At 39.7% G+C, this 23,832-nt stretch overlaps 1 protein-coding gene and 1 long non-coding RNA gene across 3 annotated transcripts in view; one reads left to right on the top strand and one right to left on the bottom strand.

Moving 5' to 3' along the window:
• Nucleotides 1-2,911, bottom strand: part of LOC115295693 — a 22,344-nt gene extending 19,433 nt beyond the window's left edge. Inside the window, exons 1-2 of one of the 2 annotated variants that reach the window (XR_003910531.1) lie at nt 2,590-2,911; nt 2,423-2,499 (exon numbers count right to left, since the gene is read on the bottom strand). This is a non-coding gene — a long non-coding RNA (uncharacterized LOC115295693). The remainder of the gene's footprint in view (nt 1-2,422; nt 2,500-2,589) is intronic. The other variant, XR_003910532.1, reaches the window with a different exon arrangement.
• On the top strand, nt 2,765-17,539 carry CCDC28A (coiled-coil domain containing 28A). The gene is made up of 6 exons (XM_029943838.1): nt 2,765-3,120; nt 5,426-5,625; nt 6,803-6,966; nt 11,242-11,396; nt 13,644-13,666; nt 16,969-17,539. The coding sequence occupies exons 1-6, from the start codon at nt 2,866-2,868 to the stop codon at nt 17,021-17,023; spliced, it is 852 nt and encodes a 283-aa protein (XP_029799698.1). The 5' UTR covers nt 2,765-2,865; the 3' UTR covers nt 17,024-17,539.
• The last annotated feature ends 6,293 nt before the right edge of the window (nt 17,540-23,832 follow it).

The following is a 23,832-nucleotide window of genomic DNA, read 5'->3' on the forward strand; positions in this document are numbered from 1 at the left end:
AGAAAATGTAGGAAGAGCGGTTTAAGTGAGACATAACTGGTCACGAGTCAACAGGTGGTAATGGGTCAAGAGGTTCACTGTACTATTCTGTCTTCTCTGATATACATTTGAAGTTTTCCATAAGAAAAATATATTTTTTATTTTTTAATGTTTAATTCTTAGAAAGAGAAAGAGAGAGGGAGAGAGAGAATGAGCACGGGAGGGGCAGAGAGAGGGAGACACAGAATGTGATGCAGGCTCCAGGTTCTGAGCTGTCAGCACAGAGCCTGACTTGGGGCTGGAACTCACCAACTGCAAGATCATGGCCTGAGTCGAAGTTAGATGCTTAACGAACTGAGCCACCCAAGCACCTCAAAAAAATATCTTTAAAAATAGAGATCCCTGAGTTCCCAAGAGATTCTGGCTTAGTAGATCTAGAGCCCATGAACTGTACGTTCCCACCAGCATCACTAACAGAAGATTCACCAACAGCGCTCCTCCTTGCCTACCTATGCTCAGAGTATATCAGTGGTGCGGCTGGAGAGTTCTGTTGATCAAAGCTCTTACCCTTTAAATATTGTTCTTAGGAAGAAAGCATCCCATTAGAGTAATTTACACCACGTGTCCATTTAACAATCAATCCAAAGGAGGGATATTTGCAGTTTAAAGGAAACAACATGTCTTTCAGGAAGTAACTCTAGATTTCTTCCTGGTGAAAGAAATCACACTCGAAGCTACATCTCTGTGGCTCTATCTCATGGGACTCTGTCAGTACAATCTGCCACACAGACTTCCTGATTCTTCAAATATGCCAAGCTCATTTGTGCTTGAAGACCTGTGGGTTAGCCATACATTTTGCACAAGGGTGTTCTTCCTCTAGATCATTCCATGGCTGGCTCCCGCACTTCATTCATAACTCAACCCCTAAAGTTGCTTTTTCTGGAAGGCCTTCCCTGACACTCCCTCTTCAGTGCCCCGCCCCTTGAAGCAATGCCCTCTGACCTTACACTGTTATTTCAGAGCACTTTTCACTAATTGAAACACTCTTGTCTGTTCACTAATTTACTGTCCATCTTCTTTATCAAGAATGTAAGCTCTCTCACTATAAGGCTTTCATCCATCTTGTTCATAAATCTCCCCTGCCCTCCTATAGCAGTGTCTGGCTGAAATAGGCCCTCAATACAGAAGTCTGAAAACCTGAAATACGTACATTTGTAAGGATACCTTCTTATCCCTACATTACAGTAGGGGTTGTAAATGCAAATACCACAGGGCTCTGATGAGTACTAAAGGCAGAAGGACCTAGAGAAAAGCTAGAAAACACTTGAAATGATCTAAAGGATACAGCCATTCTTCAACTTGAACTATTGTTGCCAGGCTATGGTGCAGATCTAGTATGGTCAGATCTTCCTATTATTATTGGAATGCCAGATGGGTGAAATGACATTCATTTTATTTTATTCCTTCCATTTTAACTGTTAGCAACCAATTTGAAAAAAAATTAGAATAGCATGAGAATCACCAGTTTGCATGCTCTTCTCCTACAGATAAATAATTCAGAGATTAGTTAAGAGACATTAGGAAATGATATAGAGAAGACTGTACCCTACAACATTCTTTGTAATGGCAAAAAATGGGAACCAACAAAAATATATCCAACACTGTAGGAATTCCCAAACAATGTGTGGAAACTTATTTGGCAGAATACTCTATAGCTAAAACATATGCATCAATGTGGATAGATCTCAAAAACAGAGTTGAAGGAAGAAGCCAAGTTGTAGATCGGAACACAAAATGGCATTCGTATAAAACTTTGTAAGTCCAGTCATTCCATATGTTGCTTATAAATACATGTAATCCTGAGGGTATACAAACCTAGAGTAGCAAGCTGCATATCAAATTCAAGACCATACTTGCCTCTCAGAAAGGAAGTAGGGTGGTAGGGGAATAGGGGCACCCACTTAATGTGTAATGTTCTATTTATTTCACTTAAAAATATAAAATGACAAAATGTAACATCGTACCATTCCGGATCGTGGGTACATAAATGTCCACTCTTTATTTTTAAAACATTTCTGAATTTTTAAAAATGGAGGGAGTGGAGGTGGGAGAACATCCCAAACTAGAATACTTGGATTCTACTTTGCTCTGCCTCTCTAGCATCGATGTATTGATATCGAGCTCTAGATACGGTTTCCTCATTAACAAATATGTGGTACTATCCAGAGTCTCTTCAATCTAAAGATCTACAAACCTAAAACTTCCCCATACGGGAAAGGATATCCAGACTAGGGAATGAAACATGGATCTCTCCCCTCATTTAGGAGAGTTCTCTCTCTCACAATACACAATTCTTTCTCCAGAAGAAATTATGTATAGTGAAACAACTGTCTTGCTGACGAGAGACGTGGATTTATCAGCTTTTGAGTGTCAGAGTCCTCACCTCTAAAAAGGGGGATAATCTCGTGGAATTGTAGTGAGGATGAGACATAGCGTATGTATAGCGGCCGAACAGAGTAGCTATAAAGAGAAACAGAATCTCATTTAGGGACTTGACATGGTGTCACAAAACAGAATGAACGGTTTTTCACACTACCTTCCAAGCTTTACCTTGAGAAGTCTCTGAGAGGGAGATGATTCAGTTGCTATGACGACACTCGGGTTCCGCCTCCGAGCTTGCTCGAATAGCAAGCTGGGAATTGTAGTGCGTAGGAGCCGACGCCAGGGGGCGGGGCAGCTTCCGGGACTGCGCTTCCCGTGCCTGCCTCCACTAGCACAGCTATCCCTCCGTGCTTCCGGGCCACAGAACCCAAAATAAAAGTCCAACTATGGGTCTTTGTGTCCACGTTCGGGTAAACTAGAGCTGAGAGCAGGACAGTAGAAGCAATGCAGTGCCGAGGGCGGAGACGGGAGCCGTCCTGGTGGGGCAGGAAGAGGCGAGGCTCCCGCCGGGGGCACGGAGGCTCCGCCTTCTTGCGTCACTTCCGTAAACAAAGGGCGCTGTGGTCGCGCTGGGTCCGGGATGTGACCCCCGCTCTAGCTGCCGCAGTAGCGTCAGAGGCTGCAGCTGCGGCGGTGGCTCCGGGGACTCCGGGGTCTTTGCAGGTTGAGGAAGAGGACTCCGATCCTCTCCTTCCTCAGGTACGAAGTGGAAGCAAAGGCGTTCCCACAGTGCCCCCCTTTAGGCCTCTTCCACCACCCACTCTAGACACTGCTCAATTTTGGGAGGGGAAGGGTCCTCGTGTTGGCCGGTTGGGGAAGGAGAATAAGGTGAAGTCAGGAGGGAGCCCTAGTCCTGTTTGAAGGCTGTGTGTTCCCGGCACTCAGTGAATAACTATGAGCAGTCTGCGAAGGCCTTCTCTGAAAGGTTCCTTGCTGTTTGTTATACAGCAAAATGTTTGGTTCTTTTGTGGCAGAGATGTTGTCTTCCAAAAGCGGATACATTTGAGCTCTGACCCCTTAGAACATCATAGTTTAGACTGCTGATTGTTTATTTGCATTACTTTACTACCTAGGCTTTTTCCTTTTCTTGTATCACCAAATGGTGTATAAGCATCATTAAATTCGAGGGTTCATGTGTTTATGTGTATCACAAGTTTATACAGATGCTTGCCTCTTTGGAGAACTGATGCCCCATTGTCTCTATTCAGCTGTTTATTAAAATTCCATTTAATTTGTGTTCATCCTGAAATAACCCCAAAGTGTCTGTTTTGTTACTGGAAATGCTTTTTAAAAATTTTTTCTTACATTTATTTGTTTTTGAGAGACAATGTGTGAACAGAGGAGGGGCAGAGAGAGAGGGAGACACAGAATCCAAAGCAGGCTCCAGCCTCTGAGCTAGCGGGTCAGCACAGAGCCCGATGCGGGGCTCGAACCCATGAACTGTGAGCTCATGACTGAGCCAAAGTCCGACCCTCAACCGCCTGAACCACCCAGGCACCCCTGAAAATGCTTCTTAAAAGAAAAATTGTTAGCCAAAATTTGAATGGATTTACGCTTGGTATCTGGGATTAGAGACTAAGCATTAGAACCTTTCCTTTCAACCTTTGTTTCTTTAGAGGTCTCATAGATCAATCCAGTTATGATTGTCTAGAGTCCACCTGAGCCAAATGAGCTGAAATAGTTTAATTTCCAGTGCTGGTGCTACCGAGTTTAGACATTGGCAAAAAAATCTGTTTTCATTAAAATTCTTTAGTAATTATTTTATGAGTGACATCAGTGGATCTGAATCTTTGTGAAAGGTCATAGCATGGTTACATTCAACACCATGTACACAAAAGCCTAATACTGCTAAAGCACTTTACAATCAGATGAGGTAAATAGCCACGTAAATTTCTCATCTCATGATACAGGAAGCAATATAATTAAGAAGAACTTAATAATATGCATAATCAAAAAAATGTAGAAGGATATTTTTAGATGGATGGCTGTTAGGAAAATGAAAGTAGTTAACACATGAAATAAGGAGGAAATATTGGATAAATAGAAGCCCTTATACATATTTTCTATGGAAGGCCCAGCTGGAACCTGACAAAACTAAACAAACATATACAGTTTCATGTATCGTTGGAAATAGGTAGCGAAAGTATATTCAGAATAGTCATGGAACAAGTTTAATTTAATAGAACTTCACTGGGTCAAAGAACTAGAAGTATTATTTTTAGGCAGAAACTGAGTTTCTGCTTGGTAGTTGAAATAAGATTTCTAGTTATTAGTTAAAATGCAAATACCCCTGTCAATTATACATCTGTAAATCTGTTATAACTATGAATCTAGTTGGTTCTTTGAAGAATCAATTTTAGCAGGGAGATCTAAAGACCACCTAGAACTTGAGTCAGGCTGAAAATCTCTATCACATGGCTATTTTGTTTCTTTTTTTATGTATCTGGTAGGCTTTTTGAGAATAGGAACTTTGTCTGTTTCACTACCATCTTCCCAATATCTAGAACAGTGCCTGGAAAGTGGAAGAGAATAAATGTGAGATGAGTGAATAAAGAAAATGATGAAAAAATTTTTTGTCTAACAGTCAATCTTGCTTAGAGCTTCCGTGTACATAGCATGGTAGGTCAAACTTATGGGATCCTTATTTTAACTTTATCTAATGACCTCTGAAATTCATGATCCTCTTTAAGTAAATGAAGTGGGTCTTTAAACCTCTTTCAGGGGCGCCTGGGTGACTCAGTGGGTTAAGCATTCAACTTCGGTTCAGGTCGTGATCTCACAATTCAGGGGTTCCAGCCCCATGTCAGGCTGTGTGCTGACAGCCAGCTCAGAGCCTGGAGCCTGTCTTCAGATTATGTGTCTCCCTCTCTCTCTCTGACCCTCCCCTGCTTATGCTGTCTCTCTCTCTCAAAAATATAATAAAAACATTAAAAAATTTTTTTAATAAACCTCTTTCATTTCACATATTCTAACATATATGTATCATTTTGCTGTATTTCCTTAGGTCATAAGAAGCTGGCCGTGGTGCAATAAGGAACTTAAAACAATGGAGGAGCGGAAAGTGAAGAGGCGGAGTCCTAAGACTTTTAGTGCCCACTCTACTCAGGTTGTTAATGCCAAAAAGAATGCCATTCCAGTTAGTAAAAGCACAGGGTTTTCAAATCCTGCATCACAGTCAACTTCACAGCGACCAAAGTTAAAAAGGTGAATTTCTTTCCTTCATATTGTCACAGCAAAACGCTATCAAAGTAAATACTAAACCCAGTAATTCTTATAATGCTTTTTTTCCCTCTTTGCTTAACTTTTAAACAGTGGAAGCACATATTATATGTGATTTAGAAAACACTTGAATGAAGGTTGTAGTGTGTAGGGATTCACACATGCAAAGTGAATGACTGGTGTGAAGACCCGTACCTTGTCTCGTATTAAACTAAACAGAGTGAGAAAAGTCACAAAGTTGATGCACTAGCCAGGAAAGGGGAAAAAATATACGTGTTTTTAAAATTAAGCTGAGTGTGTTTTCATAGTTTTAAAAAATTTATTTATTCATTTTTAAAGTTTATTTATTTTGAGAGAGGAAGAGAGAGGGAGAGAAAGCAAGCAGGGGAGGGGCAGAGAGAGAGAAGGAGGGAGAGAGTATCTCCCCATCAGTGCAACGCCTGATGTGGGGCTTGAAAACATGAACTGTGAGATCATAACTTGAGCCAAAACCAAGAGTCAGACACTTAACTGATTGAGCCATCCAGGTGCCCCATGGTAGTTTTTATTTTTTAAAAAAGGTTGGTTTAATTATTGTCATAGAAATGATTTGTATTTATTGTAAAAATTCAAACACAGGAAAAGTTTGAGGAAGAAATTCAAAACACTGAAATCCTACCACCTAGAAGTACTCATTATTAATATTTGGTGACACCATTTGTCTTGAGGCTCTAAAGGAAACAGGAGCAACATGTTTAAATGTGATATTTAATACTGCTGCATATATGTATTTTGTAGTATTAGATATTTGGAAAATAAGATGTTATATCTTTTATCTTGATATATCTATCAAGGAATATATCAAGATATATATATAATATAATATTTTCATATATAATTCACACTTTTTAGAGATAATCACATGCAGGGGTGCCTAGATGGCTCAGTTGGTGAAGCACCCTACTTTGGCTCCGGTCCTGATCTTGTGGTTTGCAGGTTCGAGCCCCACATCGGGCTCTCTGCTGTCAGCGTGGAGCCTGCTTCAGATCCTCTGCCCCCCTCTCTCTGCCCCTCTCCCGCTTGTGCTCTCTCTCAAACATAAATAAACGTTTACAAAAGAATTATAAAAACATAATAAAGATGATTCTGTGCAATTAATGTTTTTACTGTACTCTCTGCGCAGAGTGATGAAAGAAAAGACCAGACCGCAGGGAGGAGAAGGAAAAGCCGCCCAGCCGGCTCCCATCCAGCACTCCTTCCTCACCGATGTCTCAGACGTTCAGGAGATGGAGAGGGGCCTTCTCAGCCTTTTGAATGATTTCCACTCTGGAAAACTTCAAGCATTCGGCAAGCCATAGTTTTTCTTTTCCAGATGCTCACATCCTATTTTCTGCATTTATTTTGCATTCCCTTCATTTTCTTAAAAATTTGTTTTAATGTTTCTTTATTTTGAGAGAGAGAGCGCGCGCATACACATGCAGGGGAGAGGCAGAGGTGGGGGGGAGAGAAAGAACCCTAAGGCTGCTGCTAATGGCACAGAGCCCAGTGCAGGGCTTGATCCCATAAATCGTGAGTCAAGACCTGAGTTGAAACCAAGAGTCAGGTGCTCAATTGACTGAGCCACTCAGGTGTCCCTATTTTGCCATTCCTTTTAAAAATATTGTTTTCTTTTAGTAAAAAAAGAATCCATAGGCATAAAATACAATCATCCTCAATTTCGTTTGTCATGAACTATAATTTATCTTCTAAAACTGCTCATGCTCTCTCAATAATAAAAATTAAAATGTTAAAAAAATTTTTTAAAAAGACAAAAAGCCAGTATGTATGTTGATGACATTTATGCATTTGTATGAGATTCTGTATGTGTTCATTCAATATTTTTCAAATTGCTTTAAAAAAATACAGGGATATAATTTTACCTTATAAGTTGCAAGCTGAATACAAAAACTCTTCGCTATGTACTCTGTGAACTTGAATACAGAAATACCTACTTGGAGATCTTTTTTTTAATGTTTAGTTTTGAGGGAGGGAGAGAGAGAGAGAGAGAGAGCAAGAGAGCATGAGTGGGGAAAGGGCAGAGAGAGGGAGACACAGAATCTGAAGCAGGCTCCAGGCTCTGGGCTTTTAGCACAGAGCCCGACACGGGGCTTGAACCCACAAACTGGGAGATCATGACCCAAGCGAAGTCGGATGCTCAACTGACTGAGCCAGCCAGGCGCCTCATGTACCTGGAGTTTTTAATGGAAAAATCAGTTAACTGTTCTTATATCTTCATGAAAGAACAAAAACACCAGATTTTTTAAAATTCAAAAGTTAGGTATGGTGGGCAAGAAATAAGTTCAGGCTTAAAAGGGTAAAGAAAAATGATCTTGAGGTTTTCCCAAACTAAAACACTAAGTCTAAAATATTTAACTGATGAAGAATGTTCCTTTTGTTTGTTACTTCAGGATAGTTATTCCATAATAGCAATCCTACTTTAACATTTCTACTAACCCTCCCTTCTTACAAAAACTTTTTCATGAAGTTTTAGAAGATAAATTTATTTAAAAATTTAAAAATAAAACAATAAAATTAATAAAATTAAAAAAAAAAGACCTGAGCTGAGATTAAGAGTTGGACTCTTAATCAACTAAATCACCCAGGCACCCCTAATTCATTCTTTTTTTTTCAGTGGCTACATAATATTCCAAGTTGTGAAAATACCTCAGTTTATTCGACCATTTCTCTATTGAAGGGCATTTACTTTGTTTCCATTTTTGAGCCACTAAACACAATGGTGAAGTAAATGTCTCTTTACATACATATGTATGTTAGTGCTTTTATTTCCTTAGAATGGGTTGCCATGAGTTAGATTACGGAGTCAAAGCAGTAATTCTGATCTTAATAAAGGAATCCAGATTGCCTTCCAAAAAAGTTATTGTCCTTCTAGTTTTCATCCACAATTTATTAAAGAACTCTTTTCTCTGAACTCCACCAGCAATAGGTATTACTAGCCTTTTAATTTTGCCAGATTGTTGGTATGAGGTGCTATTTATTACTATTGAGTTTGTATATGTTAAAAAGTTGAACTGCTCTTTTCAGAACCTTTACCCAATTTTCTGTTTGGTTATTTATCCTTTTATTGTTGGTGGTGTTGCCAATTGCTAAGAGATCTTTGTATATTTTAGATACTAACCCTCTCTCTGCTGTATTTTGGCTTTTTTGGGTTTTTTTTTTTTTTTTTTTTTTTTACCAAATACCAAATTTAGTATGTTTGTGGACTTTGTGGTATATTTAACCTTGTAAAATTTTTATAATTTTTGAATACTGAAATATGTTTTATCTTTTCTTATAGTTTCTGGGTTTCCAGTCTTGGTTAGACTATTATTTGAAAAGAAGTCATTAAAAAACATTTATTTCACAGATATTTTATTGTATCTCTACCTCCTTGCTTTACCTTGACCCAGTAAGATAGTATCTTTAGAAAACTTTCGCTTTCCCCTCTCCTCTCTTCTCTCCCATACTTGAGTTTTAATCTTTGGATCACTTCTTTGCTTTCTTGCCAACACCCTTTCTGCCCCTACTCTTACATGGCTTGTATTCTTGGATTGAAGTCGCTCTCTTTGTTATTTGTCAGTTTGCTATCTAGAAGTATTATAGACAAGGGGTTGAGTGCCCATTAGATTCTTAATTAATAGGTAATTTTTTTCTGTCTCAATGTTTGGAAGTTTTTTTCCTTATTCTTCTTCATCAATTTTGCCTGGGAATCAGTGAGCCCTTCATATCTACCAACTCATTTTCATCTGAAGGAACATTATTTCTGTTATTAATTTATTTCTCCTCCATCTATTCCTTTTTATCCTTTTGGAGTTTCTTTTGTTCTTGTATTATATTACCTGGATCCCTTGTGATTTCTACTTTAAATTTTTACTCTATATTGTCACCTCCCCACTTTTCTCCTTCTCTTTTTCTACTTATATATATGTATATATATATGTATGTTATATATTGATACATTTATATGTATGCCAGTATATGTACACACACACACACTCACACTCACACGTCTTTCTCTCGAGTTATTTCTTCCACTTGACCTTCCAGGTTACTAATTGTTTGAAAACATCATTAAAATAGAGGAAATGTGAGATATAAAGAAAGGATGATTTTTAAACTGTTGTATCTAGCTTCAAAATTATTAGTAGTCAACATAATTTAATGTTGTCAATCTATGAAAATGATATAAATCTAGCCTGGGGAAATTATAGTATAATTTACATAAATTCATATTGATTCAAGTTATGTACTTCAACTCTAGCTGAGCTATAGTATGCTTTGGAGAAAATCAAGAGTTTTTAGAAAAAAATTTTAGTATCAAGAGGTAATAGAGGCTATACTTAAAGTATATGAAAATATGTAATATGTCATATACTGTATATATTTTAGCTGCTCTGAGCAGGTAATGCCACCGTGGAAAACTCTACTCAATAAATAATGTAAGACCTATCCTTTACCAATTAAGTTGTCTTGCGCTTACATTAGAGTGTACAACTGAAAATATTACATAGTGTGTTTCTCACACTTCATAACATTCTTCATGTTTCATAAATATTTTCATTTATATTTCTTTTTTTTAAGTTAATTTTTTTCTGAGGGGGGAGGGAGGGACACAGAAGAGGAGAAAATCCCAAGCAGGTTCTGCACTGTCAGTGTGGAGCCTGATGCAGAGCTTGAACTCATGAACCGTGAGATCATGACCTGAGCCAAAATCAAGAATCAGATGCTTAACCAACTGAGCCACCCAGGTGTCCCTCATTTATATTTCTTAAAGGAGGCATACGTAATTGGTGGCAAAATGATTTGTGGTTGAAGTTCTTACAGGATTCTCGAGTTCACTCATTCTTATAAAACATTGGATCATTCAGTTCAAATGGCAGGTGTCAGATTGAACATGAGTCGATGATGCTGTTGCTTCTAGAAATGATGTTACTATTGAAAAAAGAGATTTTTTTACCTTAAGGGATGATTTGGGCTTTGGGGTTTTTGGGGTTTTTGTTGTTGTTGTTGTTGTTATTTTAAATATTTTATTTTCAAGCAATCTCTGCACCCACCGTGGGGTTCATACTCACAACCTGGAGACCAAGAGTCATAGGCTCTGCTGACTAGGTACCCAATGGTTTTGTTTTTTAAAGAAGAGCTTTCAGGGCTCCTGGATGGCTCAGCTGGTTACGTGTCTGACTCTTGGTTTCTGCTCAGGTCATGATCTCACAGTTCGTGGGTTCAAGCCCCACATCGGGCTCTGTGCTGACAATACGGAGCCTGTTTAGGGTTCTCTCTCTCTCTGTCTCTCTCTCTCTCTCTCTCAAAATAAATAAAACTTGAAAAAAACAAAAAAAAAAAGAAAATCTGTCCTATCTGATTTTCTTAGTATCCAGTGTCCACAATCATTTCTTAGATTATTGTTTTCCTGGTCAGAAATTCAATTTGTGTATTATAAACAGAAAATACGCAGTCATTAACAGTGTCATTTACAACAGAGAGAAAACTAAGTTCTTGTGAGTACCTTGTATTTACAAGTTTTTCCTCAAGGCAGTTAGTTTGAACTGTCCTGATCTTTATTAATGTTCTGGGACGTTCCCCCAGGAAATGAATGTTCCATTGAACAGATGGAACATGTTCGGGGAATGCAGGAGAAATTAGCTCGCCTGAATTTGGAGCTCTACGGAGAGTTAGAGGAACTTCCTGAGGATAAGAGAAAAACAGCCAGTGACTCCAATCTGGACAGGCTTCTGTCTGATGTGAGTATAATTCTTTTATATCCTGTAATTCTTTTATATACATATATATAGGAATTTTTATATATTACATATTTTTTTACTCTCTCTAGTCAAAATTCTTTATTGAAAGAAAGTTCATTGTTTTAGTCATGTTAAAGCACACCAGTTAGTGGTTTTCAGTCTGTCCACAGTGTTTCACAGCATCCCCACTGTCTAATTCCGGAACCTTTTCATCACCCCAAAAAAGAAACCCAGAACCTCTCAATTCCTCCTCCTCTTCATCCCCTAGCCACCGCTAGGCTGCTCTCTGTCTGTACAGATTTGCCTATTCTGGATATTTCCTATAAAGAGAATCACAATATATGGCTTTTTACGTCTGGGTTCTTTCACTTAGTGTAGTATTTTTAGGTTTTATACATGTCGTGTCCTACTCTTCCCTAGGAAAATATACTTCAAGGAAATTGTCACATTTACATCTAAGCGTATATTTTGAGAATGCTGGCAAATCTAGAAGCGAAAGATCCACTTCTGTACATAGATGATAAGATTTTAACGTCTAGAAGGTCCTGACATGATTAATACATTTTGTGTTTTTTCCTCAGGAGGTGGTTACTTACTTTTAGATACAGAATTATACGAGTGTTTCAGATCATTTAGTGCATCACTCTGTTAGCTCCCTTAGCTTGCTAACGCCGCCAGGACAGAGTGCCGTAGACTGGGGACAGCTGGAAGTTATTTCTCAAGCCCTGGGCGCCCAGAGGTGTGAGCAAGGTGTTGGCAAGGTCCCTTCAGAGGCCTCCCTCTTGGGCTGGTAGATGGCTGCCTTCATCTTTACGTGGCATTTTCCTTTTATGAGTGGGTGCCTGTGTCCAAAGTTCCTCTTCTTGTAAAGACACGAGGCAGACTGGCCCACCCTGTTGCCCTCATTTTAACTTCCTACCTCTTGGTAAGGCCCTGTCTCCAGGTACAGAGGCACTGGGGGTTGGAACTAAAATGTACGAGCTTCAGGAGGACATAATTCTATCTGTAACACGATGTATGATTCTTTTTTTTTTCCATAATATTTTATTGTCAAATTGTTTTCCATACAACACCCAGTGCTCTTCCCCTCAAGTGCCCTCCTCCATCACCACCACCTGTCTTCCCCCCTCCCCCCTCCCCCCCATGTATGATTCTTATACTGAGAGATATTAATTAGGTTGGCTTCTTTAAATGTTTTGTGGAGTAAAAATAAAGAAAAATTGAATTCAGTGTACTTCAGTTTTGAAGTACTTTCCATATTCACTAATGACAAAAGAGGATTAATTTCGGTTGCTCTTCATTATCCCTTGAATAAGTATACGTGAGAGAAATTGTACGTGCATACTTTTACAGTTTCAGGCCTACGTGTTTGATTTCACATCTACTCGTTTGGTCTTGCAAGTATGTCCTTTTACCAGGTCCTCTTAAGAAATAGAAGCTTAATTTGCAGTACATTTAGGAAAGTGACTGTGGAAAGGTGAGAGGAGCAAATTTGAAACCAGAAGGCCTTTGTTAGTCCGGGATTTGCATTTCAGTTATAGCTGTGTAACTTTGTCAGTTTAGTTAACATTTCTGTGACTTTGATTTTTCACTCTGTAAAACAGGTGTGACTAATTCTGCCACATACTGAAAACTGAATGATATGTGAAATCCTTTTGTAATCCACAGAGGTTTAAAGATTTTGATCATTGGGTGATCTGGGTGGCTCTGTCCGTTAAGCATCTGACTTTGGCTCAGGTCATGATCTCACGGTTTGTGAGTTCAAGCCCCACGTCGGGCTCTGTGCTGACAGCTAGCTCAGAGCCTGGAGCCTGCTTCAGATTCTGTGTCTCCCTCTCTCTCTGCCCCTCCCCTGCTTATTCTCTCTCTGTCTCCCTCAAAAATAAAGATTAAAAAAATTTTTTAAAATATTTTGATCACTAAAATGGAAACTTTTTTTAAACAATTAAAGATGATTATAATTATTCATGGTTTTAAGAATCCTTATAAAACTCCAGTTTTCATTATCTGGTTTAATGCTCTTCTCATATTTGTGTTTAATAATTGCTAAAGCTACTTTATAATTATTTTTCATAAGTGAATTTCCCAAGCTGGAAATTTTTGGAAAGTTTTTTCCAAAGTATTTTATTTTTTCATTTAGAAAAAGCTTAAATGAAAAACAGTTTATTTTAAAATATGTAAACAATCATCTAATTAAGATGCTTTTCTTATAAAAATTAAAATTAAATTTGTTTCTTTGTGTTACAGTTAGAAGAATTGAATTCTTCCATGTATCCTTTTGCCTAACATCAACAGTGAAAGTTTACAAATTGTAACTTCTGGTAAATAGCTCAATCAATGAACAAAGACACCTATGATTACTTACTGGGGCCATTTCTCATCCCTTTGGTTTCCAAATGGAATTTTTAGTTGTTTTGTATGCTACAATTTTGTTTGTTTCTGCTTTGTTCTGCTTTGCTTTGTATTGCTTTTGGGTTTTTGAAACAAATTTTTAAAAACCAATCAAGAGAATTGAGGATTAGGCTAGTTGCCATAGAAATTATCTTGAATCTTAGATTCTTAAGTTAAATAGCAGTTGGATGTGCAGACATAATATGCCATACTTAATTAAGTAGTCTGTCATTACATAGACTACTTTAGATGCATATAGAAAGTGTATTACAGGGGCGCCTGGGTGGCTCAGTCGGTTAAGCCTCCGACTCCGGCTCAGGTCAGATCTCACGTTCGTGGGTTTGAGCCCCACGTCGGGCTCTGTGCTGTCAGCTAGCTCAGAGCCTGGAGCTGCTTCCGGTCTGTGTCTCCTTCTCTCTCTGACCCTCCCCCTCTCATGCTCTGTCTCTCTTTGTATCAAAAATAAATAAAAACATTTAAAAAAAAAGTGTATTACAGGAATAGCTTAAATGAAGTCACCAAAGCGTGTGTAAAATATTCAGGTGTTGACATTCCAATTCAGAGCAATTATTTCAGGAACTTTTCAAAATGTATTTTTGGAAAATGCTCTAGGCACAATGTGAAATACAAAAGAACAATGAGAAATGATCCTGCCTATAAAATAATTTAATTTGAGAGGCATGACATCCGTCTGAACTAAATAATGAGATACTAAAAAGGATACTGGTTGTAGAGTCACGACATTTGATTTTTGAAATTTGGTTTTGATAATTTTGATAATTAACCTTAGGTAAATTGTTTAACATCTCAGCATGCCCTCTGTAATATGGGGTAATTGTGACATATAATGATGTGTATGTGAAATTTTCTAAACTGTAAAATATATATATAAATTACTATTATTGTTACAGATACTGTTACTAATTGCTAAATTATACAGTAACAATGAAGAAATAGATGCATGCAAATCCAGTGATAACAATTAATAGTTCCCTTAATTGAGTATTTACTATTTGCCAAGTATTTTATGAAGGACTTTACCTGCACTTTCTCATTTGGTCCTACCCTTAGGAAGGACTTTACCTGCACTTTCTCATTTGGTCCTACCCTTCTAAGTAGGTAGTGTTATACTTCCCATTTTATAGATGAAGAAAATAAGGTTTTGGAGAAGCCACATAAACTGTGGGGAAACATTAATGTAACATATACTTCCCAAGAAAGACTTGAATATGGGGATAAGATATGAGTTAATTAGGGGGCTTCTCTTAGTAGTAGTGCCTGGTTCTTTTTTCTTTATATTCATTTTGAGCTTTATATTCTGTGCTTTGTATTCTTTCTGTGCTTGTGACAGTACCTCCTATCCTCTTATCCTCTTATCTGAGTCTTTGTTAAACTTTTAGACTTATTTATCTCACCACTTTGCCTGATTCAGCCACCACGGTTCAACAAGGCAACATGATAAAATAGGAGAGCTTGGGCTCTGGATTGTTTGGTTTCAAATCTTGGTAAGCAGGTGTGTAGCCTTGAGGCAATGTAGTTTCCTCATTTGTGATAAATGTTCTCTCTGTATTCAGACTTTCCTAAGTTTCTTCTCTGTCATCAGTTGTCTCCGTTATTTTCAATCTCCAAAGGTTATTTAAATCTCTTCTATGATTATACCAGACATTGCTACTCAGTCACAGCACTGTCTGCCATTGAGCCTGGACATGGACATGACATGCATTGCCATTTCTTAATTACATTTTGTTGTCAGGCATCATCAGTTCTGCCTTTTATTCTTCCTTCATTCCCTGCCCTCATCACGTTATTCCATAACCTTTGAAATTTCTGTTCCATCTCTGGAAATGCACAGTCCAATATGGCAGCCTCTAGCCATGTAGCTACTGAGCACACAAAATGTGGCTAAAATGGACTGAAATGTGCTAGAAGTATAATCAGTACGCCTGAATTCAAAGATTTAGAATGAAAAAAATAATGTAAAAGGTCTCAATATTTTTATCATGATTACATGCTGAAATTAGAGCTTTTATTCGTTAGTGTAAATAAAATATATTTTAAAAATTTATATTTGTGGCTGGCATTATATTTCTTTTGGACAGTGCTGCGGTAAACTTTAGACAATGCCACTAAATTAGTCTTAAAAGCATCGCTGTCCTCTTGCCATTCCTATTTCAGACCAAGTGTTTTACCATGTTAGACTTTTTAACAGCTCTCAATAATATAATCACAACCTACATATCCTGTTATATTTTTCACTCCCACTCAGCTGGGTCTCTGGATAACCCAGAACACATCACGTTCACCCTCACCAGAACACCTTGTTCAGGTTGTGCTTTCTGCCTAGAGTTGGTCTGGCCTCCCCTCTTTCCCTTATCAAACAACACCGAAGCTGACCACTCCTCATAAAGCATTTTATTTATACCTCAAACTAGCATTCTGCCTTATTTCATTATCCGCTGATTTTTCTCTGTGTAAATCTCAGCCTTCCAATGGACAGGAAGGGCTTTGGTGGCAGTACTCATGTCTGTATATTTTTGCAGCGTCTGCCATGCCCGTATTGCTAGCATTTAACTCTTCCCCGGGTGTCCATAGCATTGTTTGAATCGGGTCTTGAAGATACAGGTAGCAGGTGGTTCATAGGGATCGATGAAAGGAAGATGAAAGGCAATAATGATAAGGGAAGGGAGTCATATCTACACAAATTCCATCCTGCTTCCAATCTTCTTGAAGAATGGTTCAGGATTATAGGGCAAGTTTTAGAGCTATGATGATTTTATTTTATTTTTTATTTTTACAAAGACATCGTTTTCCCAACGATGGTAAAGTGGTGGTCTCTCAAATGATTGTTTTTAATCCAGTAAGTTTTTATATTTGCCTCTCACAGTTCCTTACCATGAAAATGATTCTTGTCACATTAAAATAAACCTGTGCTTTATTAGAACCTGGAACATAATCTTGATTTAGTGACTTTTTTGAAGTCTTCAAATTCTAGATATAGTATAAATTACTTCACTACATTTAAAAATTGTCTTCTCACATCCAGGTTTCCCATAGTGGCATAGACACTTGACTTTGAACACACTTCCTTTATTTTAATGCCTCTCTCAGCTCCTGAGTGTAATTCCCCAAAATTGAAAAGAAATACTCATTATAAAATGAAAACCTTAACTGACGATTTCAGACAAAAACTACATCTGGCGGATGCACAAGACGTCCCGAATACGTCGACGAGCTAGAACGACCTGCAGTTGCTTTCTTGTGGCTTGAAGACCAGCAGCGTTCTTTAATTCTCCAGCTGCATCCAGTAGCAGAATCACCTTCCACAACAACGAATAAAATAATCAGAGTGCCAGTGCAGTGATTGCTCTCACTTCTGCTTTTAGTGACGTTGCCTTGCTTTCGTTCGCCGTAACTGGAGCCTAGGCCTGGGTGAAGGGGTAACCAGGAACTGTGACGCGGAGTTGTGCTGCTATGCTTTCTCTTGTTGCCTTATGGGGGTCATACTTGAAACGCTTTGTGCAAAATGTTATTAATAGGGCTGAAGGTTCATCCTTTCTGAGCTCACCAGACTTATCCATTCCCATGTTGATTAGAAGCTGACCATGCACAGGCTTTTGGGGGCAGCCCCGCTTCAGTTTACGTTAGACAATCAGTACACACACTCGTGTGTTTTCCAGAGGCCAGTGCCAACGAAATGTTAAATGAGTATCTGTGAAATTTGCTATTTTTAATAAAGTGATTGTTTTAAATTAGCCATTATTGCTATTGGTTTATTTTTAAGAAAACTGTAGTCTCCAGTCTGGGAATACAAGAGTTCAATCCTCTAAAGTGAACTGTTTATAAAGTTCAAGGTTCTGGGGTGCCTGGGTGGTTCAGTCGGTTCCGCAACTGGCTTCAGCTCAGGTCGTGATCTCACAGTGTGTGGGTTCGAGCCCCGTGTCGAGCCCTGTGCTGACAGCTCAGAGCCTGGAGCCTGCTTTGGATTCTGTGTCTCCGTCTCTTTCTGCCCCTCCCCTGCTCATGCTCCGTCTATCTCCGTCTCATAAATAAACGTTCACAATTTAAAAAATAATAAAATTTGAGATTATGTAATTCTCTTCCAGATCTTGTACCTTGTGCACGTTTCCATCTTGGTGTCAGTCATGAAAAGAGCATGGGCTTTAAAGTTAGACCTTGGTCTGAATCCCCATTCTTCCCCTTAGCTTTGTATTCACAAACATTTAACTTAGTTTCTTTGGGTTTTTGTTTTTAGTCTGGAAAATGAGATTACTAATCAGATTACCCCAACTCATAGGCATTATGAGGAGAAAGAAAGTGTGCATAGGGTTAATGTCACAGCTGCTGACACCCAATAATGTACGGCAAACATTTAAATTCTTCATTTTACACGGCTTTATTGACAGAATAACCCCTATACCATAAAACTGACCCTTTTCAAGGTATACAACTCCAGGTTTTTAGTGGAGCCACAGTTGGGCACCTGTCAGCACACTCTAGATCATTTTCATCCACAGAGAAACTCCCTGGCAGTTCACTCCACATTTCCCAACCCCCCTGCCATTGGCAACCACTGATCTACTTCCTGTCTATGAAATTGCCTATTCTGGACATCTATAAATGGAATTGTACATGGTCTTTTATGACTGGCTTCTCAGCATAATATTTTCTAGGCTGTCGGGTTCATCCATGTTGTGGCATGTATCACCACTGCATTCATTTTCATGACCAGATCACGTTCCATTGTGTGGATGTGCCAGGTTTTATTTATTCAATGGCAGCTGGGTCGCCTTCACATTTTAGAAGATGCTCATGCTTCTTTCTCATTTCCAGGACAGAGAAACAAGCACCTATTTGGGGATGGTAGAGCAAAACCCACTGAATGATATAAACAAATCTCAATCTTAGTAATTTTTGGCATTCTGAGTTCAAAGATTTTTGATAAACTTATCTAATTGCTCTTTTTTGATACTCGTTTTAAAAATGAGAACAGGGTTGCCTGGGTGGCTCAGTCGGTTAAGCACTCAACTTTGGCTCAGGTCATGATCTCATGGTTCATGAGTTCCAGCCCACATCAGGCTCTGTGCTGACAGCTCAGAGCCTGGAGCCTGTTTCAGATTCTGTGCCTCCCTCTGTCTCCGCCCCTCTCCCACTTGTGCTCTGTCTCAAAAATAAACATTAAAAAAATTTTTTTAATAAAATAAAAATGAGAACATTTGCAGAATATTAAATACAGTCTTCGAAACTTTTCAGTTGGGTTGAGAGACTAGGGATTCCAGAGTGGGGAAATTGCATTTTAGGGTCTGACAAAGCAAAAAGGAAATTTTGCCATGTGACATGTTTTTCTTGGATGGGTCCCGAAATACCGAGATACCGTAAAGCCAAAGCTGTGTCCTGCAGGTTACTGCCAGAGCATCAGATTGCCCTTGTTTATTCATTTGGTTCATTTGTCCTTTGTGTCAAGGGACTCCATGTGGGTCTCAGGTAATAACATTCTAGCTCATCTAAGTTGTACCCTCTCACACAATGTAAACATATGTTAAAGGCAACAGGAAAAAACAGATGCCTGGATTAGAATAAAACTGTATTTGAATAAAATTTACTATATGTTGTATATTCCTTGTAGACAAATTTTGATTACCGATGATTAAAAAAAAAATACTACCAGAGCAAACCATTTACCATATTTTGTGTTACTTCCAGATCCCTTAAACATGTTTGCTTTGGTTTTGGTACCTCCCGTATAACGCTGAAATTGACAAGAAGTATTAAAATATTCAGAGGAATTTGCTGAAAATAAACCCCACCTTTCCCATTGCACGGCCTTAAAACTGAAGGCTTTCTTTGCGAACAAGCTAACGAGGGCGTCAGTGTCCCATCTTCTGTCGGTTGGGGTCTTGCAGCCTCGAGTCTGCCCCTCCGCTATAAGCCATCGGGGGTCCCACCTCGGGCTCCCCGGGGAGGGCGGAGGAGCCGGGACCCCAGACTGGCCGGAATCCCGCAGTGGCCGTGGAAAGGCCTCGATGGCCCACGTGGGTCCAGCACTTGCCCCACCCCGCCTCCGCGGGCACCTGCGAGCGGCTCGCCGGGCTGGGGCGCCGAGGTGGGGGTGGGGGGCGGGTGTTGCCCGTCCCCAAGGAGACCGCCCGCCGCCAGTCCTCGCCGCGCTTCGCTGCAGCCGACGGCTCCTGCCCCTGCTTTTCCCTCCGTGGTTCAAAAAGGAGGCAGCTGCTCCGGGCCGGGTCCGTCGACCACCTCCGGGAGGTAAAGCCCTTGGCTTCTGGGCCACGCATCTTTTGCTTGGGACCCCACGGGCACAGCGCCCGGAGATATTTAGCTTCCCTGGGCGACCTCTGGAAGACCCTAAGCAGCGCGGAGGCGGGCACTGCCCCTCCCCCACCCATGACCTTGAGAACCTCAGCAGCCCCAGATGACGTAACCTGCAGTGGCTTTGGGGAGAAACAAAAGCAATCTTTGCGTGGGTTTGAGTTGGGCGGTGCCAAGGAAACCCGTAACCTCCTCCAGAGCATTCGTTTGGGGTAGAAACGAAGCTAAGTTATTGAGCACTTTGGAAAACACTGATTTTCATCCAACCCCAGACGGGTTCACACCAACTCCTCTCCTTCTTCTAGTTTTCGCCCTCTTTCCTACCATAGAGTCAGTCCCGGGAGCGTGGGGGCAGGGAAGGCGAAACAGACTCTTGGCGGATACAGCGCCTGGTTCGAAATGTGTTGGTCTAGGAGTTGATATGCTAAAATTTGATGAACAGGACAAATAATTAAAGACATGATACTTCCATTTTTTTTAAAGTCCTCAGTGCTGGGTTTTTTAAATAACTTTTGCCGTAGTATCCGAACAGAATATCCTGCCATGATCTGTATCAAACAAAGTTCAGCAAAACCCAGGCAATTGTTCTCAGGCCCTTCTTGACATGTGTGCACCGCGAGAGCCTCAAAAATCATGCTCTGAAACTTATTTCGGTGAGAGAAGGTAGGGATTAGGAACTTGAACGTTTAGAACAGTCATAATTCTGTTAGGATTGGTTATTTCTCCCGAATGAGTTCAAATAGTGCAATTGCTTCTTGTTGCAACTTTAATTTTAAACTTTTAAACTTAAAACAGCAAGCCCGTCCAACATTTGATTATGTCCAGTGTGGGCTCACAAATACGACATCTCCTTTCACCTCCTGTGCCATCAGTAGTGCAGATTTCCTCAAAACATGCTGTCACTTTCATTATCCATTACTTTTTTGTGTGTTTAATAAATATAATAGTTTATGTTCACAATAAGTCCTGTTTTTACATGCCCTGAATACAGGCATTTAACTGCAATAATCGTTCACTTCTGTTTTTCATAATCACACATTGTTCTTGTACTCTGGCCCTTTTTTTTTTCTTTACAATCTTTAAAAACAGATAACTCTTTAGAGGCATATTTAAGGGATTAAATTGGGATTTCTCCCCCACGCCTAGTACTTTATTCCTTCTTTATGCTCCAAGAGAAGACTTCCTATAAATTTTTGTTTTCAATGCATAGAACCTAAACATTTCTCGAGGAAGTAATGCCAGGTTCATATTTTAAAAGTTTAGGTGACTTTGCAATAGCCTCTGAAATGTTGAAAATATAGATCATGCTGAAGGGATTAAATTTCAGATAATAATTGAAGCCTTGTACAGCTTGCATGTGCGAATCATAAAAGGACTCAAATGCAGGCACCTCTGCAGCAGAGAACAATGTTCTGTTTCTAATTTTCACTCCAAGTCATTTTGTCTACTACAGTGGAGCACGACCTGGAGAATTTACATTCCTCCAACTGTGTAAGACCATGGAAACGCCGTTAATGACAACCTGATTCTGCGCTATCGCGGTGATAATTTAACTCTCTGTATGGACTGGCAATTGCCCAGCCATCTCAACCCCTAATCTGGCTTTGGTTGTCACAGGACAGGCTCCTCCCCCACCTCATCCACCATCCCACCTCTTTGGGGTTTATTTGTTTGTTTGTTTGTTTTTGCTAAGCCTAGAGGTGGTAGTATATCAGTTGCTGAGTCCCTCATCAATATGCCAGTTGTAAAGTATTGTCAGCCATGAAAGAGAAGTTGTATTTCCAAATTAACCCATCGCAGCCATAGATCCAGTTTATTACACTCACTCTTTAGGGAAAGTCCAGTATGATTTTTAAACTCAATAACCAGCTATTCCCTGTATGACCTTGGAGGATTTTCTTTACCCTGCTTTTCTCCTCTGGAATCTAACACCCAGGGTGAATGTGAAAAGGAGCTAGTGTGTGGGACAGAGATTTACCAGCACAGTGCGGGTCAGAATGGCCACTCAAACAACAGTTAAGATAAGTATGCCATTTATTACCTGGCTCCCTCCCCACTTTGATTTTGTAACAATATGTATGTTGGGTCTAGTTACAAATGAGAAGAGCCACAGACTGGGGTCTGCTATTTCATTCTCTTGGAACACACTTCAGAAACATTTGGAGCCCTTGTTTTGCAAGGTAATGTAAGAAAGAGGTGCCCAGTTGGTGTCACTCACACTGGGGCCTCAATTCAGTGGAAAATTGGGCTATGAGCAAGGCAGCGAGTAGCTGGACCTTTACTTTCTCAGGAGTGACACGCTACTTTGTGTAAGAACAAGAGAAATCCTAAGTGATCAAGGAAGAACTTCACGGGACAGTATTTTGGCCCTTAGAGAAAGGACACAGAGAAAAGATGAAAAATGGATGAGAATTTGGTTTTGCTTACATAGGTTTTGAGTCTCTCATGGTATTAGAAATATTGGCGACTGCCATATTGTGACCATAATTCACAAGGAGTATTCTTGCCCCAGAATTCTCATTCCAAGTGACTACCCTAAAATACTTCCCTTTCTTCCAACTTGCTGTTGTTACAAAAGAACAATCTGTCAGATGTACATATTCATTCAATTCTAAGTTTATTTTACCATCTAACGAAACATAACGATGGGAATTACTAGTAAGATCGACATAAGTTGAAAAATTGTCACAGTTGTGACACACATGTCAAATTCTAATAATAAGTGAAAGAATTTGGCTTTTTCTTAGCTAGCAACTTGCTTTTCAGCCCTTGAATTTGGAAAATTAGTAGATGTGAACAATTATTCCTTTCCTCATTCAGCAAGTACTTGCCAAGTGCCTATTTGGTGCAGGTGCTAAGTGTAGGCAGCTTCTAAAATGGCTCCCAATGGCCCCAGCTTCCTGATACCAATGCCCTCGTGAATTCCCTCCCCTCGAGCGTGGGCTAGACTTGTTTCCAGTGAAGGTGATGCCAAAGTTTTTATGTAAAGGGCCAGGTAGTAAATGTTCTTGGCTTTGTGGGCTATATGGTCTCTCTCTCAGTTATCCAATTCTTCCTGTTATAGTATAAAAGCAACCATAGACAATATGTAAATAAATGTGATTAGCTATATTTCAATAAAGCTGGTTGGCAGACTGAATATGGGCTACTGACCACATTTACTGACCTCTGTTCTGACTATGAAAAAGTGATGGTGTGTTACTTCTGGGATTCTATTACACAGACTCCAACTTCCACCTTGCCTGCTCTGTCTTGCCCTTGGTGGCAACCAACTGCCATTTGGTAAGCTAACGAGCTAGGAAACTCACGTGGAAGGGAAGCACCCAGGCAACAGCCTGCAAGGTACTGAGTCCCTGTTCCTGTAGTCTGTGGGAACTGAATCTTGCCAACAAGCCACTCAAATGAGCCTAGAAGTGGATCCTTCCCCAGCTGAGCTTTTGGATGACTGTAACCACAACTGAAACTTGCTTGTGCAAGATCCTCAGTCAAAGAACCCAGTTAAACCATGCCTTGACTCCTGAAACAGAAACTGTGAGATAATAAATGTTCGTTTTAAGCCACTAAGTTTTGGGACTCTTTGTTACGCAGCTAGGTAAGCACCTTGATAACCACATCACATAACCAATACACACTATGATGGGTTCCTATGACAACGAACAAGGGAAATGCTGCATATCATTTCCTCCTCTTGGAGATTTACAATGAGCATCATCATATTACA

The sequence above is a fragment of the Suricata suricatta genome, chromosome 7, assembly GCF_006229205.1.
Source record: "Suricata suricatta isolate VVHF042 chromosome 7, meerkat_22Aug2017_6uvM2_HiC, whole genome shotgun sequence".
Classification (NCBI taxonomy): Eukaryota; Metazoa; Chordata; class Mammalia; order Carnivora; family Herpestidae; genus Suricata; species Suricata suricatta.

Coding starts and splice junctions, on each gene's coding strand:
- CCDC28A (XM_029943838.1), top strand. CDS start 2,866: ATGCAGTGCCGAGGGCGGAGACGGGAGCCGTCCTGGTGGGGCAGGAAG. Junction 5,626..6,802: donor CAGCGACCAAAGTTAAAAAG/GTGAATTTCTTT, acceptor CTCTCTGCGCAG/AGTGATGAAAGAAAAGACCA. Junction 11,397..13,643: donor TGGACAGGCTTCTGTCTGAT/GTGAGTATAATT, acceptor TTTGTGTTACAG/TTAGAAGAATTGAATTCTTC.